Here is a 15,343-nt window from a genome sequence, read left to right as displayed (position 1 = left end):
TGAAGAACTGCCTTGACTTTATTAAAACTGGCACGGCATTTAGCCAGTTCTGCCCGCACCCCAATCGGGGTATATCTTGATAACCCTCCCCTCCCATGCGCGTTTCTTTGTCTGCCTAGCCCATCTCAGGATTTTTTCCTTATCCAGGAACCTATGCAGACATACCACCAGTCCTCTTGGATGTTCATCTGCCTTTGGTTTCCTTCCCAACACCCTGTACTCGTGATCCACCTCTGGAGGACGATTAAAAACGTCCTCCCCTACCAGCTTCCACAGCAATCTGAGTCACATACTCCCGACTGTTGCGAACCTTCCAGCCTCTCCGGGAGACCCACTATCCGGACATTCAGCTGCCACACACTGTTCCCTAGTTCGTCCACTCTATCCTGTACCTTTTTAAAACTGCCGGCAATTAGGGAAAGCTCTGCTTCCATCATGGCCAACCAATCCTCGTGTTCTGCAATAGACTCCTCCATTTTTTGGAGCGAAGCGCCCTGGGACACCAACAGCTGGTCAACCCTCTCCACAGCTGCTTTTATCGGGTCAATAGCCAGGTCTTCGGAGGTTTCCATCCTCTGTTTCCTGAATTGTGAGGTTAAGAAGTCCACCAACTGCAGTAGTGCTCCGGGCCCGCCACCATCGCGTCTTCAGCCATGCTCTCCAGATCCTCGCGGTCAGTCTGCTGCTGGTTTTATTCCCAGAAAGAAGTCTTACAACACCTGGTTAAAGTCCAACAGGTTTGTTTCGAATCACTAGCTTTCAGAGCACTGCTCCTTCCTCAGGCGTTTTTATTCCCACCATTACTTTTCACTGCATGTATGCTGGATCGCTTTAAGAAAAAAAAAACTGCCGGCACTTTCACAAAGACGAAGATGCACTTTTGGACTGAAATAGCAAGTCCGATCGGTACTTTAGATAAGAAAATAAACCTCAGCATGAGAGTCACCAAGTTCATAGCCGGCTGTGGCATGGCCGCTACCAGAAGTCCATTAAAGTATATTCCTGAGAGGAAGAGGAATTGTAAAAGGGAGAAAAACATTCCATGGCTAAACAAGCAAGTCAAGGAAGACATAAAGGCAAAAACTAGGGCATACCATAATGCAAAAGCTAGTGCTAAGCTGGAGGATTGGGAGAACTTTAGGGGTCAGCAAAAGGCTACTAAAAATAGAATCAAAAACCTAAGATGAACTGTGAAAGAAAACTAGCAGAAAACATAAACACTGCTACCAGAAGCTTCTATAAGTGTATAAAGAGGAAGAGAATAGCTATAGTAAGTGTTGGCCCTTTAGAAGACTATACCGGAACACCGAGATGGCGGAGACACTGAATCTCTGGGGTTTTTATTGCCTCTGTCTTCATGGTAGAAGATAAATTTTCAAAAACTAGAGTTAATGCAGAGGAACTTGGTGCAATAAACATCACTAGGGAGACAGTATTGAATAAACTGATGGGATTAAAGGCAGATAAATGTCCAGGACCTGATGGCCTGCACCGAAGGATATTAAGAGAGGTGGCAGCAGAGATAGTAGATGCATTGGTTTTGATATTTCAGAATTCCCTAGATTCCCTGGGACTGCGGTGCTGAGTGCCCGGCTTTGAACCCCGGCCCTGGGGCACCATCCTTGTGGAGTTTGCACATTCTCCCAATGTCTGCGTGGTTTTCGCCCCCACAACCCAAAGATGTGCTGGTTAGATGGATTGGCCACGCCAAATTGCCCCTTAATTGGAAAAGAAAAATAATTGGCTACTCTAAATTAATAAAAACAGAGCAGAGAGGCAAAATGTAGGAAACCATAGACCGGTTAGCTTGATCTCTGTGGTGGGGAAGTTGCTGGAATGAATCAACAACAACAAATCTTCCAGGTCATTAAGGAGGAGATGACTGAACATTTGGGAAGACCAAGCTCAATCCACCATTGTCAGCATGGCTTTATGAAGAGTAAGTCATGATTTACAAACTTGCTTGAGTTCTTTAAGGACGCAACCAGCAAGGTGGATAATGGGGAACCTGTGGATGTGGTATATCTAGACTTCCAGAAGGCATTTGACAAGGTGCCGCATAAAAGGCTGATCCAGAAGGTGAGATCGGCGGAGATTGGGGGTAGAGTACTAGATTGGATTGAGGATTGGCTGACTGACAGAAAGCAGACGGTTGGGATGAATTGTAACTAGCTGGGTGCCGCAGGGGTAGGTCCTTGGAACTCAGCTGTTCAATCTATTTCAAGGATCTGCAAGTAGGGACAGAGTGTAACATAGCAAAATTTGCGGATGATACTAAAATAGGTGGGAAAGCAGGCAGTGAAGAGGAGATAAAGATTTTACAGATTGATGTAGATAAGCTAGGAAATTATTAAATTTGGCAGATGGAGTTTAATGTAGATAAGGGCGAGATTATCCATTTTGGCTGAAGAAATAGAAAAGCAGGTTATTATCTAAATGGAAAGCAGATTCAAAATGCGTCTGGGCAGAGGGATCTGGGTGCCTTTGTTCATGAATCATAGAAAGTTGTTATGCAGGTACAGAATATAATTAACAAGATAAATGGAATGTTTGCATTTATTGCAAAAGGAATGGAGTATAAAGGCAGAGAAGTGTTGTTGCAATTGTATAGGGAGTATTGTGTCCAGTTTTGGTCTCCTTATTTGAGGAAGGATGTGGTGGCATTGGAGGCAGTTCAGAGGTTTACCAAATTGATTCCAGGGATGAAAGGGTTGACTTATGAGGAGAGATTAAACAGTTTGGGCTTGTACTCGGTGGAGTTCAGAAGGATGAGAGGGGATCTGATCGAGTTATATAAAATACTAAAAGGGATTGATAGGGGCAGCACGGTAGCATTGTGGATAGCACAATTGCTTCACAGCTCCAGGGTCCCAGGTTCGATTCCGGCTTGGGTCACTGTCTGTGCGGAGTCTGCACATCCTCCCCATGTGTGCGTGGGTTTCCTCCGGGTGCTCCGGTTTCCTCCCACAGTCCAAAGATGTGCAGGTTAGGTGGATTGGCCATAATAAATTGCCCTTAGTGTCCATAATTGCCCTTAGTGTTGGGTGGAGGTGTTGACCTTGGGTAGGGGGCTCTTTCCAAGAGTCGGTGCAGACTCGACGGGCCGAGTTGCCTCCTTCTGCACTGTAAATTCTGTGATAATTCTATGATAAAGTAAACGTAGATCAAATGTTCCCCCTTGTGGAGCGATCTAGAATCAGAGGTCATTCTTCTGGCCTTCTTCGCAACATTGTATGCATTTACTTTCAGTTTGATATGATCATTGCAGATAGCGCTTCCTTCTCGGTCTTTCTCAGTTGAATATATCTTTGTTGAGTTATGAAATACCTCTTTAAATGTCTGCCACTTCTCATCTATCGTCTTACCTTTTTAACCTTCTTTACCAGTCTATGGTAGCCAGTTCTATCTTTGCCTTTATTGAGTCTGAAACTAGTATTGTAAGTTTCTCATTCTCTGGTTGATCGGTGAAATTCTAGCATGTTATCACTCTTTCCTGAAGGGTCCTTCACCATGAGTTCATTAATCCCTGTTACATTCTGTTTTTACCATGTCTAAAATAGCCTGTTCCGTGGTTTCTGTTTTTACCATGTCTAAAATAGCCTGTTTCTTGGTTGGTTCCACATGTAGAACATAGAAGGAGGCCATTCGGCCCGTCGAGTCTGCACCGACCCATTTAAGCCCTCGCTTCCACCCTATCCCCATAACCCAATAACCCCTCCTAACCTTTTTGGACACAGAGCAATTTAGCATGGCCAATCCACCTAACCTGCACGACTTTGGACTGTGGGAGGAAACCGGAGCACCCGGAGGAAACCCATGCAGACACGGGGAGAATGTGCAGACTCCGCACAGACAGAGACCCAGCATAGAATCGAACCTGGGACCCTGGTGCTGTGAAGCCACAGTGCTAGCCACGTGTGCTGCCATGCTGTCCTGCCCTGTAGTATTCTAAGAAATTATCCTAATACATTAAATTAACTCCCCCTCCAAGGCTACCTTTGCTAATGGGAGAGAGTGATAATGTCACTGACCGAGTAATCCAGAGTCCGAGGCTAATACTGCCCTGGAGACACTGGGTTTGAATGCCATGGCAGCTAGTTTAATTTCAATTCAATTAATTAATTTTGTCAATAAAAATCTGGAATTGAAAGCCGACTGGTTCACTAATGTCCTTTTCCTTTTAGGTTGACTCGTAATTATCCTCTGAAATGGCCTAGCAAGACACTCAGTTGTAGCAAACTGCTACAAAAAAGTTGAAACAGAATATTTTGGGGCGGAATGGTGCACTGCTGCTTCACAGTGCCAGGGACCTGGGTTCAGTTCAGGCCCTCGGGTAACTATTGTGTGGAAGTTGCACATTCTCCCCATGTCTGTGTAGGTCTCTGATAGAAATTGGCTTTTCTAGTCAGATATGAGGTTTCAATGAGAACTCATTAAGAATAATTAACTATAATCATATTAACCATGAGTGTAAGGGAAGCCGAATAGCTGGGAACATTTTGCAAGTTGCTTGAGACTTGCTTGATACTGTAAGAACAGTGACGTCAACTAGCTAAAAGGCCCCATTGTTGTACAGTAAGAACTGGTAGTTTCATCAAGAACTGGTAGCTCCGTCTCTATGTAAACAGCCAGTCTAGAGATACTTTCTGAATTAAAATTGGCAAGCGATGGTATGGGAAAATTTGTACCAATATATTTAAATACATATATCTCTTGATGGACAGACAGTTTGGCCGAATTGAGAGTGAATTATAAATTAGTTAAAGCCAATCAGAGGTGAAAAGAAGGCGAAACCTCAAGTTAATAATCTCCTTAAGAATCACTTGCTGGGATGGAAAAATTCATTCCGGAATCAATCTATCTCTTTCTGAAACCTATTTCCTTGCTGCTTGCTTTTGCTAAATTACCATCTTTCTTTTGTTTAAATCACTTAGTCAGTTTATACTGTGTATTATGATTTGAAGAAATTACCACGATCTGTATTTTAAAACTCAACCACTGTATTCGCTAAAGAAAATCAATCTGGCTAGCTTGCTAAAGGGCTAGTCGGAACTCTAAATGTTGTATTGAAAATAAATTTACCAGTGGGCACAACAGCTGACAAAATAAAGTTCCAGTGGACTTTGCCAAAAAGCACAGAGTTGACCTCTGTTATTTGGGAACTGAGAAGGGATAACGGATATCCAAAGTTCCGAATGGACACACAGATCCATCAATCTCCTCCGTGTACTCCGGTTTCCTCCCATTGTCCAAAGGTGTGCAGGTTAGGTTGATTGGCTCAGGTGGATTAGCTGTGCTAAATTGCCCCTTAATATCGAAATGTGAGGTAGAGTTACGAGGATAGGGTCTACCATAGGGTGTTCTTTCGGCGTGTCGGTGCAGACTCGATGGGCCAAATGGCCTCCACCTGCACTGTAAAGATTCTGTGGTAACCAAACAGACCACCTGACATCGAGTCAGGACGCTCCAAAGTCTTCCTTGCTAACATCTTGGAGATTGTGCTAAAACTGGGAGAGCTGCCCCAAAGATTAGTCAGACCGCAGCCTGACATAAACTCTCAGAACCATATCTTACTGTGAATATGTCAGTCATTATCAGGACAGACCCAGCACATGTGAATGATGAGCAGCACAGTGGTTAGCGTTGCTGTCGCACAGCTCAATGGACCCAGGTTCGATTCCGACCTTGGGTGATTGTCTGTGTGGAGCTTGAACATTCCCCCGTGTCTGTGTGGGTTTCCTCTGGGTGCTCTGGTTTCCTCCCACAGTCCAAAGATGTGCAGTTTAGGTAGATTGGCCATATTGAATTGTCCCTTAGTGTCTAAAGGTTAGGTGAGGTCACGGGGATAGGGTGGGGTAGTGGGACTCGGTAGGATACTCTTTTCAGAGAGTTGGTGCAGACTCAATGGGCTGAATGGCCTCCTTCTGCACTTTAGGTATTCTATGAACATATGAAACAGGAGCAGAAGTAGGCCATTTGGCCTCAAGCCTTCTCTGCCAATAAGATCATGGCTGATTTGTTCGTGTTTTGAATTCCACATTTCCATCTACCTCTGATAACCTGTTGGCGGTGACTCAGTGCTGTATAGTCTAGACTGATTTGCCATGAGAGTCCTCAACATTGACTCTGAAACTCATAAAGCCTCAGGGCATCAGATCAAACCTGGGATCACGATGACTTGCTTCTCCACGGGCGGTGATGGTGTGTTTCCACAATTAGTAGATAGAGCAGAGCGGGTCTTGAAATGGGCCAAAGAAAACCGGCATGCGAGGTGGGAAGGCAGCAGAATTCGGATTTATGAGGATGTTGGGGCAAAGCTTGCAAAGAGGTGTGTGACCTTTAATAAGGCAAAGTCGGCGTTATAAAAGAGCGGTGTGTTTTTGGTGTGGTGTACCCAGTGGGAATACAACTCAAATGATCACTTTTTTGAGATGGTGGAGGCTTTCGTCAAAGAACTAGGACTTGGTCTGCATTGAATGGGACTTTGAGAGCTCAGCTAGTGAATGGGAGTAAGTTGGGGGAGGGGATGCAGCCTGTTGGAACTGTTCAGACAGGTTCTTGAATATGGACCAGTTACTGACTCCAAGCAGTCGTGTAGGAGCTCTTTGGTTGCCTTGGACCAGCATTGCACGACCTTAACCGGATTCTCCTGCTTAAATTTACCTTGTTTGCCGGGAGAAGGAGCACCGTCTTATGGTCTGGTTTTCCGAAGAGTGATCGGGGGATGGATCGGCAGGCACCTTTGATATTTGTGGAGCAGTAGTCAAGGATATTGGCACCTCTGGTGGGACAGGAGATGTGTTGGTGGAATTTTGGTAGTGTACTCTTGAGGTTGGCCTGGTTGAAGTCCCCAGCCACGATGAACAAGGCCTCCGGGTATTCTGTTTCACTGTTATTTATAGCGCTGTACAATTCATCAAGCGCCTTCTTCACTTCCGCCTGGGGTGGGATGTAGACTGCCGTGATGATGGCAGAAGTGAACTCCCGTGGATGGTAGAATGGGCGGCACTTCATAGTCAGGTATTCCAGGTCTGGGAAGCAGTAGATTGCCAGGATCGCTACGTTCAAACACCAGGAGGGATTGATGAAGAGGCAAACCCCCTCCACCCTTCACTTTGCCCGATGACTCCGTGCGGTGCATCCGATGTTTTGAGAAGCTGTCAGGTTGTACGGCACAGTCCAGTGAGCCATGGCTCCATGAAACAGAGCACATAGCAGTCTCTTACCTCCCTCTGAGAGGTAAGTCTAGCGATAAGCCCGTCCAGCTTGTTTTTGATCACTTGGACTTTTGCCAGAAGTATGCTGGGGAGATGAGACTTTAAACCGCATCGTTCTAGTCTCGCCTGCAGACCGCCGCATTTAACCTCGTTTCCTCAGTTTGGATGTTCCTGGGGTCCGATGGGAGAAGTCTGTGGAAGGTAAGTGGTTGCGTCTGGCGGGGTCCCGGGCACTGGTTGCAATTTTGGGGTTGCCGGTGTGGCAAGTTCATGATCCGGCTGGGCACTGGGGTTCCGTGAGGACGGGTCTACCTTTAATAGAATCATAGAATTTACAGTGCAGAAGGAGACCAGCCCATCGAGTCCACACCAGCCCTCTGAAAGAGCACTCTACTCAAGCCCACACCTCCACCCTATCCTCGTAACTCAGTAACCCCACCTAACCTTTTTGACACAAAGGGCAATTTAACATGACCAATCCACCTAACCTGCACATAGATCATAGAATTTGCAGTGCAGAAGGCCATTCAGCCCATCGAGTCTGCACTGGCCCTTGGAAAGAGCACCATACTTAAGCCCAAACCGCTACCCTATCCCAGTAACCCAACCTAACCTTTTTGGATACTAGGGGCGATTTATCATGGCCAATCTACCTAACCTGCACATCTTTGGGCTGTGGGCGGAAACCGGAGCCCCTGGAGGAAACCCACGCAGACACTGGGAGAACGTGCAGACTCTGCACAGATAGTGATCCAAGCTGGGAATCGAACATGGGACCTGGAGCTGTAAAGCAACTATGCTAACCACACTAACCATCTTTGGACTGTGGTAGGAAACCAGAGCACCCAGAAGAAACCCATGTAAACACTGGGAGAAAGTTTAAACTCCACACAGTCACGATGCCGGAAATGAACCCGGGACCCTGGAGCTGTGAGGCAGTAGTGCTAACCACTGTGCCACCGTGCCGCGTCCTTAGTTCTGGGATTTTCATGACATGCGAGCGGATGTCAGGAGGGTCACGGAGCTATCGATCATGGTTTTTCCGATCGTGGGAGAAGTGCCCAACGGCGACGACTGACTTTTTAGAATGTCAGCTGTGACCAGCTTTTAAATGCAAACAGTGACGACTTCCTGCCAGAAACGGCACCAGAGAGTAAGGCGCCCGGCATATACGCTGACATCATGTGCTCTGTATGCCCGTGCTTTTGCCGGGAAATCACGGAGGAGCGATTCCTCTATTTTCTAGTTGCCAGTAGGCAAGGCAACAGGACTGTGAAGAACTGAATGAAGATGGATTGTTATGTTATAAGGAAGAGGGGGCCAGTGACACCAGGCCAGGATGTGACAACTGAATCTGCTGAAGAGAGTTGGTCAGGAGAGTCCATGGCAGGACAAAGCATGCCAGTGTGAGCTGTATACAGAGACCCAGAGCTTCCGGTTAACAGCATACTAAGAAGAAACTGAAAACGGAAGCTAAGCAGTATAAAGATGATTTCTTGAAGTATGGCTTTGTTAATTGTGCCAATGAAAATCAGGATGTAAATATGTGTTATATGCAAGTAAGTATTGGCGAATAAGCTTTAAAAACCTCAAACTTCAAAGGCATGGCAAGTTCGAGGACAAACCTCTTCAATTTTTTTGAAAGGATGCAGCGAGAACTTAAATCATCAGCTGAAGTCCTTAGCAAAAATGTAACAGTGAATGATAAAGCAAGTGAGATTGTAAGGACCAAGCAGGCTCGCCTGTCGCATTAACGGTGAGTGAAAATGGGTGTGGCATGGGACGCGAAGTTCGGCTGTTCTGTAAAAGTGGGTGCCCGGGGAAAAAAGTTTGAAAAAACACTGCCTTAGTTGATTTCTAACATTAGGGAGAATAGGATATCACAAACAGTTTTCAGAGTTTGAAGAAATCATCCGTAATCTTGTTATGCAATATTGTCGTGAGTTAGCATGAGAGCGTGCGTGCGGGGCAGAGGCTGGCTAGCTCAGTTGACTGGACAGCTAACGTGGGGTTCAGAATAATGCAACAATGTTGAGTTCAATCCTCCTTCTGGCTGAGGTAGACTTGGGGGGGGGGGGGGGGTGCCTCCTGTTCTTGCCCTGTAATAAACCTATGACATAAGTTGGGGTTCGATGACCCTAAAATAATTGAGGATGTTACCGAGAGAAAAAGTGAGCAACCCTGTCTGAGCTAAACTGAAAATGTGAAAACGCAAATTAAGATTTTAGTAAGATTTTTCTAGAAAATATCAAGAGCTTTTTAATTTTTTAAATCAGTTTTCCAACCATTGAAAATTTAATGCTATAATGAATGTATATTCTAATTGTTTACCTCTGGCAATAGTGACTGTGATTTAAAACCAAGTTGTTAATTTGAGGCAAAATGTTTGTCTTAAAGTAACTTGTGTAAACTTTAGCCATAGTGCAAACTGTACTTTAAAGGATAGGAACTACCCCATCTTCCCATTGGGTTGCTCATGTAGCCTTGCATCTAGATCGGTCTAGAATGCATTTTTTACTTTTGTTGATAGCCTAACCTGTGCTTCTGCCCCAATTTAGCAAATCCCGGTAATTGCAGCTGTCAGTGGACAATTTGTAAATTGCAGAATTTTGGGTTGATTGCATTTAAAAAAAATATTATTTTGCCTTTGTAATGGAATATGTCACCACCAATGTAGTTTTGATAAAAGCAGTAATGGAGATAATTGGGACTGGGAGCATCTGTGGAGAGAGAAACAGTGAATGTTTTGACTCAAATTTGACTTTTTCCAGATTGAAGATGTAATATTCGACCCAAAATGTTAACTCTGTTTCTGTCTTCATAGATGGTACCAGACCTGCTGAGTTTTTTAAAAAAGCCCGTTTGTTTTTATTTCAGATTTCTCACATCCACAGTATTTTCCTTCTATTTTATGGCTTTAGTTATATTGAAATTTAATTTTCCATTTTCCAATTTTTTTTCTTCTGTCCTCTTTTTCTCCTGAAGGTCATGCCTCATAGATAAAGTATCATGAGAACTGGAAGTCTTTTAGTACTTTGGCCATTCTTCACATGTGGCTGGACATTGGCAGTTGAAGAGGCATTTGTGGAAAGCATTGCTACTTGAGTCTGATCTTATTATCACTCTAGATTGACACATCTGTTATCCAGCAGGGCACATTGGATAGTGATCAGGGAATCCCAACTGATTATTGCCGTATCCCGACAGTTCCATCCATGATCAGCTGACTAAACTGAATTGTTTTGAACCTGAGACATTTATGGTCTGTTTAGATTCTTGCTGAACCCTGTATTGCATTTGCCTACTTGAGTCACCAGGACAACACACAGAATTCAATGATTTGTATGATGCGTTGCTGTTAACATTTTGAATTTTATGACTGATAATGAATAAGCTAAATAAACTTTGGATCCAAATGTGCACAGTTTTTTAAATCATTTTTATTTTTAATTTATTTCCAATTATGGGGCAATTTAGCATGGCCAATCCACATACACTGCACATCTTTGGGTTGTGGGGGCAAAACCCACGCAAACACGGGAAGAATGTGCAAACACCACACGGACAGTGGCCTAGGGCTGGGATAACCACTGCCATTGTGCTGCCATGTTCTTGACTATATCTGAGCTACTTGACAACCATTTTTTGAGTCCCAACTGTTTCTGCAGTAAATTGATGACTTATTGTTATAAGAATTTTTCTGAGTTTTCTTTTATTTTATAGAGATGCCTCCTTTGGAAACTCCACCTATCACCTAACCATTCTCGATTGTTTACATGCAATCAATCAGGTAAGTGACTTCAGACATGGGCATGTTTCTCATGAATTAAGTAACTTGGGCTCAGAAAGAGGCAATGATTGGTTATAAATAGGCATTTTGTAAGCAGCCCAGCGGTAGATGTAAGCTGATAACAAAATACCAGTACCATTTTTTTCTCTCCCCCTGAATATAGAGCTTTTTGAATTGAAATCTCATGTTCCTGATCTTATCCTGACGGTCCTCGGGCTCTAAGCTGACAGTCGTCGGGCTCTAAGCTATGTTCAGTTCCAGTGCTTTTTTTCTGAACTTTCTTTAGGGCCATGATATCCCACCCCACTAGGAAGAACAAAACTGGACACCATATTCTAGATTCTACCAAAGCCTTGCAATAAGCCAGATGTCATATATTAAGTGTTATTAAAAGACCTATAATTGTTCATTTGGTTTAAAGTGTAAATCTTTGTTCTCTTACTGCCACGACATATGATTAATTGTGCAACTATGTATTTCAAATTTCATTTAGTGCTCAGTGTTGTTTCCTTTTCAAACTGGGATATTCTCCCATTTGTGTGTGAAAGATGCGTATTATTCACATAAAAATGAGTCAAACTAGTTAGGTAATACATGCCTTTATAATAAGTTTGAGTTGATGAGGCAGTGTACTTTGCTCAACACACAGAATGCTTTTAGATTTATGTAGCTATTTTCTTTCTTGACTTTCGTTTGACATTTTAATATATGTATAATAATTGTTAAATATTTTTCAGGCCCTCCAACATGGATTTCTTAATTTTGAAAAATTTGATGTGGATGAATATGAACACTATGAGGCAAGTTTTACCCCATATGGTGTACTTTGATTAATTGTAGCTTTTTTTCCTGTGGAGAATTAATGTACTTCAAATTTGTTTGAAGTAAAATGAATGGTGGATGTAATTTATCGAAGGGGACTAGTGTAATACGGAATAACCTTCTCTCTGGATGGTCTCCCAACCTATTCTTGGGGCATGTACAGAACTCCTTTGGGTGAGGCCCATCTTGACATACTAATGTGTTCTGGACCTCGTGTCTTCCACTTACCTCCCTACAATGCCGTTCCTCTGAACAGTATATCAACGATCAGAAATTCTGTGGAAATCATAAAACTGGCGTAGCTAATCATTCTGGCTGCTGAATGTCGAAGTCAGTATTTCCATAGTACGTATATGTGTGCCTTCCACTGGATGTGTTTCTCAAATGCAACACTGAAAACTTTAAGTCTCTAAGCGACATTGTGATGAGAATTTCTCCTCTTCAGCGTGTAGAAAATGGTGATATTAACTGGATCATCAGTGGCAAGTTTCTGGCTTTCAGTGGACCCCATCCAAAAAGCAAAGTTGAAAATGGTGAGGAAAATACTTTACAATCAGCAATTTTTGTTGTTGGCAATAATCCATGAACAAACTGTAAATGTTAATATTTTGCAAACTAGTGGGTGCTGTTCAAATTTGAACAAGTCAATTCTTTAAAAACATTTTTAATATTCTTTAGCTTTTTGTGTATTTTTGTAAAGCTGTGTATTTGTCACAAATGTTGAGAAAAGGAATATTCAAAAGGCTAGATTTTATGTTGACTCGAATGCAATATGTGATGATCCGATTGCTTAAGGTGAAAACATTGCGATGAGTTTTAGTTTGTCTTGTTTCATGAGTTTTGGGTTTAGGCAAGCATTCCACTTTTGCTACTTTCTGTGATTAAAATTCAAAATCTATGTGTACTTTATCCCAGCATCAGATTCCCAAAGTCTAGTTAACACCTAGTTCCTGTTTAATGATGCCATGAAATTCGTCGATTGGTTATTCTTGTTGTAGTCTTCCAAAAACTGACAGTTTTCTGAAGGTATTCAAGTTTATATTCATGACAGAAACCACTTTTATTGAGTCAGTTTGAACTTGGCTTTCTGCCACCAGGTGGCACTGCAGCATAGGTATTCCAAAAGAATCTGTTCCATTAGTGTTATGTCCATTAGTGTTATGTTAAAGTTTGTTTAATCTATTTGTCTTTAAAGTGTGTATCTTATGAAAGTATATGCAGGGAGATTTAACACTTTAGGGGAAATTGTACTTGTACTTTTAAGTGTATTTCTGTCAACCATCTTCTCTTGATTTAAAAATACTGTTGTGTAGAATTTAACCAATAGTTGGTGCACAAATATTTGGAACTGTAGATAAGGGAAAGGTCATTTTTAATTTGTTTTTTCAACATGAATTGAAAATCATTCTGCAGTGCATGGACTAAGTTAGTGTGACTAGGCCTGGTCGCCAGCCTCCTCATTATCCTCCTACCTGATCCCCACAAAGTTGACTGATCATGGTGATAGTTATAAATGATTTATGAGCACCAATGCCTAGGTGCATGCAGTACATAGTTGCTGGCAAGACGACTGTGTTATGCCCAGGAACATGATGGACCAGTTTCTTGAGTGTTTTTGTTTCAGTGGCTTGCTAGGCTACTCTGAGCTTGTTGGCCAAAGGATGGGAGGTTTCTTTTCATGAAGGACACCAGGGAACCATTTGGGCATTTATGAACCAGTGACTCAAATATTTGTTTGGTGCCAGCCTATGAATTAAAAGTTTATTGAATTAAATTTCACAATTTTCTGCAATGGGATGCAAATTCACTGCACTATTTATACCTATTGTATTTACAATGGGTGGATATTGCCACTTGTTATATTGGTAATATTGTCTGGGCACTGTGCAACTGCTTCTGATATATAGAAGAATGTTATCCAAATAAATATATCTTTAATGTTGAGGGATGGTGACCCTTGCCTTTATAGTAAGCAGAGCTTCCAGTATTCCCCTGGGAACATCCCCTTCTGGATTTTTGGTACTTATTTTAATCTGCTACGCTGGCAACTCCACTGAGGATCAATTCAACAATTTAATAGAAAGAAGGCATGGAGTGCTTTTTCAGGATGTGGAAAAAATTCCATGGTCTAGCACAGTGCGATTGTAAAGGGTTTTGATCAACTTTTTTGCATTTGAATTAACTTGGGTTATTTTTAAATAACCCTTAGGTTACCCTCTTCATGCACCAGAAGCATATTTTCCATACTTCAGGAAACATGGTGTTACCACAATCATAAGACTTAACAAGAAAATTTATGATGCTAAACGTTTCACTGATGCTGGGTTTGAACACTACGACCTTTTCTTTGTTGATGGAAGCACACCAAATGATTCCATAGTGAAAAGGTTTTTAACGATATGTGAAAATGAAGAAGGGGCTATTGCTGTACATTGCAAAGGTATGTCTTGTTGAAGTGTTCACTCCATTACTTTTTTCTTTGAAAGCAACCGTTAGGTTAATTATTTTTGCCATGACTGCCTCTGTCTTCAGTTGTGATAGTATGCTAATTATGCAGGTTTCTCTCAAAGCCTTTGCAATGTTGCTCTGTAAAATAATATGACCCACTGCTTTCATGTTTCATTGTGTAGACTGGATCTTATTTAAATATACAGACTAATTGTGGAATGCTAGTTCCAGTAATAACCAGTGATTGAGTTTGGTGTTTTCATAGCATTTGGGAGCACTAACCATTATATGGTAGGATCAAATGGACAATGGAGTTATACAAAGAACAAAGAAAATTACAGCACAGGAACAGGCCCTTCGGCCCTCCCAGCCTGCACCGATCCAGATCCTTTATCTAAACCTGTCTTCTATTTTCCAAGGATCTACTTCCCTCTGTTCCCCGCCGGTTTATATATCTGTCTAGATGCATCTTAAATGATGCTATCGTGTCTGCCTCTAACACCTCCGCTGGCAAGGCGTTCCAGGCACCCACCACCCTCTGCATAAAAAACTTTCCACGCACATCTCCCTTAAACTTTCCCCCTCTCACCTTGTAATCGTGACTCCTTGTAATTGACACCCCCACTCTTGGAAAAAGCTTGTTGCTATCAACCCTGTCCATACCTCTCATAATTTTGTAGACCTCAATCAAGTCCCCCCTCAAACCTCCGTCTTTCCAATGAAAACAATCCTAATCTACTCAACCTTTCTTCATAGCTAGCACCCTCCATACCAGGCAACATCCTGGTGAATCTCCTCTGCACCCTCTCTAAAGCATCCACATCCTTCTGGTAATGTGGCGACCAGAACTGCACGCAGTATTCCAAATGAAGCCGAACCAAAGTCCTATACAACTGTAACATGACCTGTCGACTCTTGTACTCAATACCCCGTCCAATGAAGGCAAGCATGCTGTATGCCTTCTCGACCTGCGTTGCCACCTTCAGGGTACAATGGACCTGAACTCCCAGATCTCTCTGTACATCAATTTTCCCCCAGGACTCTTCCATTGACCGTATAGTCCGGT

The 15,343-nt window shown here is 42.8% G+C and overlaps 1 protein-coding gene across 6 annotated transcripts in view; it reads left to right on the top strand.

Moving 5' to 3' along the window:
• cdc14ab (cell division cycle 14Ab) overlaps positions 1–15,343 on the top strand; it is a 333,919-nt gene that overhangs the window by 140,109 nt on the left and 178,467 nt on the right. For all 6 annotated transcript variants that reach the window (XM_072511378.1, XM_072511377.1, XM_072511373.1 and 3 more), the window contains 4 exons: positions 10,941–11,007; positions 11,745–11,807; positions 12,275–12,362; positions 14,039–14,269. In XM_072511378.1, the coding sequence (XP_072367479.1) occupies positions 10,941–11,007; positions 11,745–11,807; positions 12,275–12,362; positions 14,039–14,269 (449 nt within the window). The remainder of the gene's footprint in view (positions 1–10,940; positions 11,008–11,744; positions 11,808–12,274; positions 12,363–14,038; positions 14,270–15,343) is intronic.

This window comes from Scyliorhinus torazame, chromosome 7 (genome assembly GCF_047496885.1).
Source record: "Scyliorhinus torazame isolate Kashiwa2021f chromosome 7, sScyTor2.1, whole genome shotgun sequence".
Classification (NCBI taxonomy): Eukaryota; Metazoa; Chordata; class Chondrichthyes; order Carcharhiniformes; family Scyliorhinidae; genus Scyliorhinus; species Scyliorhinus torazame.
Note: the sequence above shows the minus strand (reverse complement) of the source record. Positions and strands in the feature narration are given on the sequence as shown.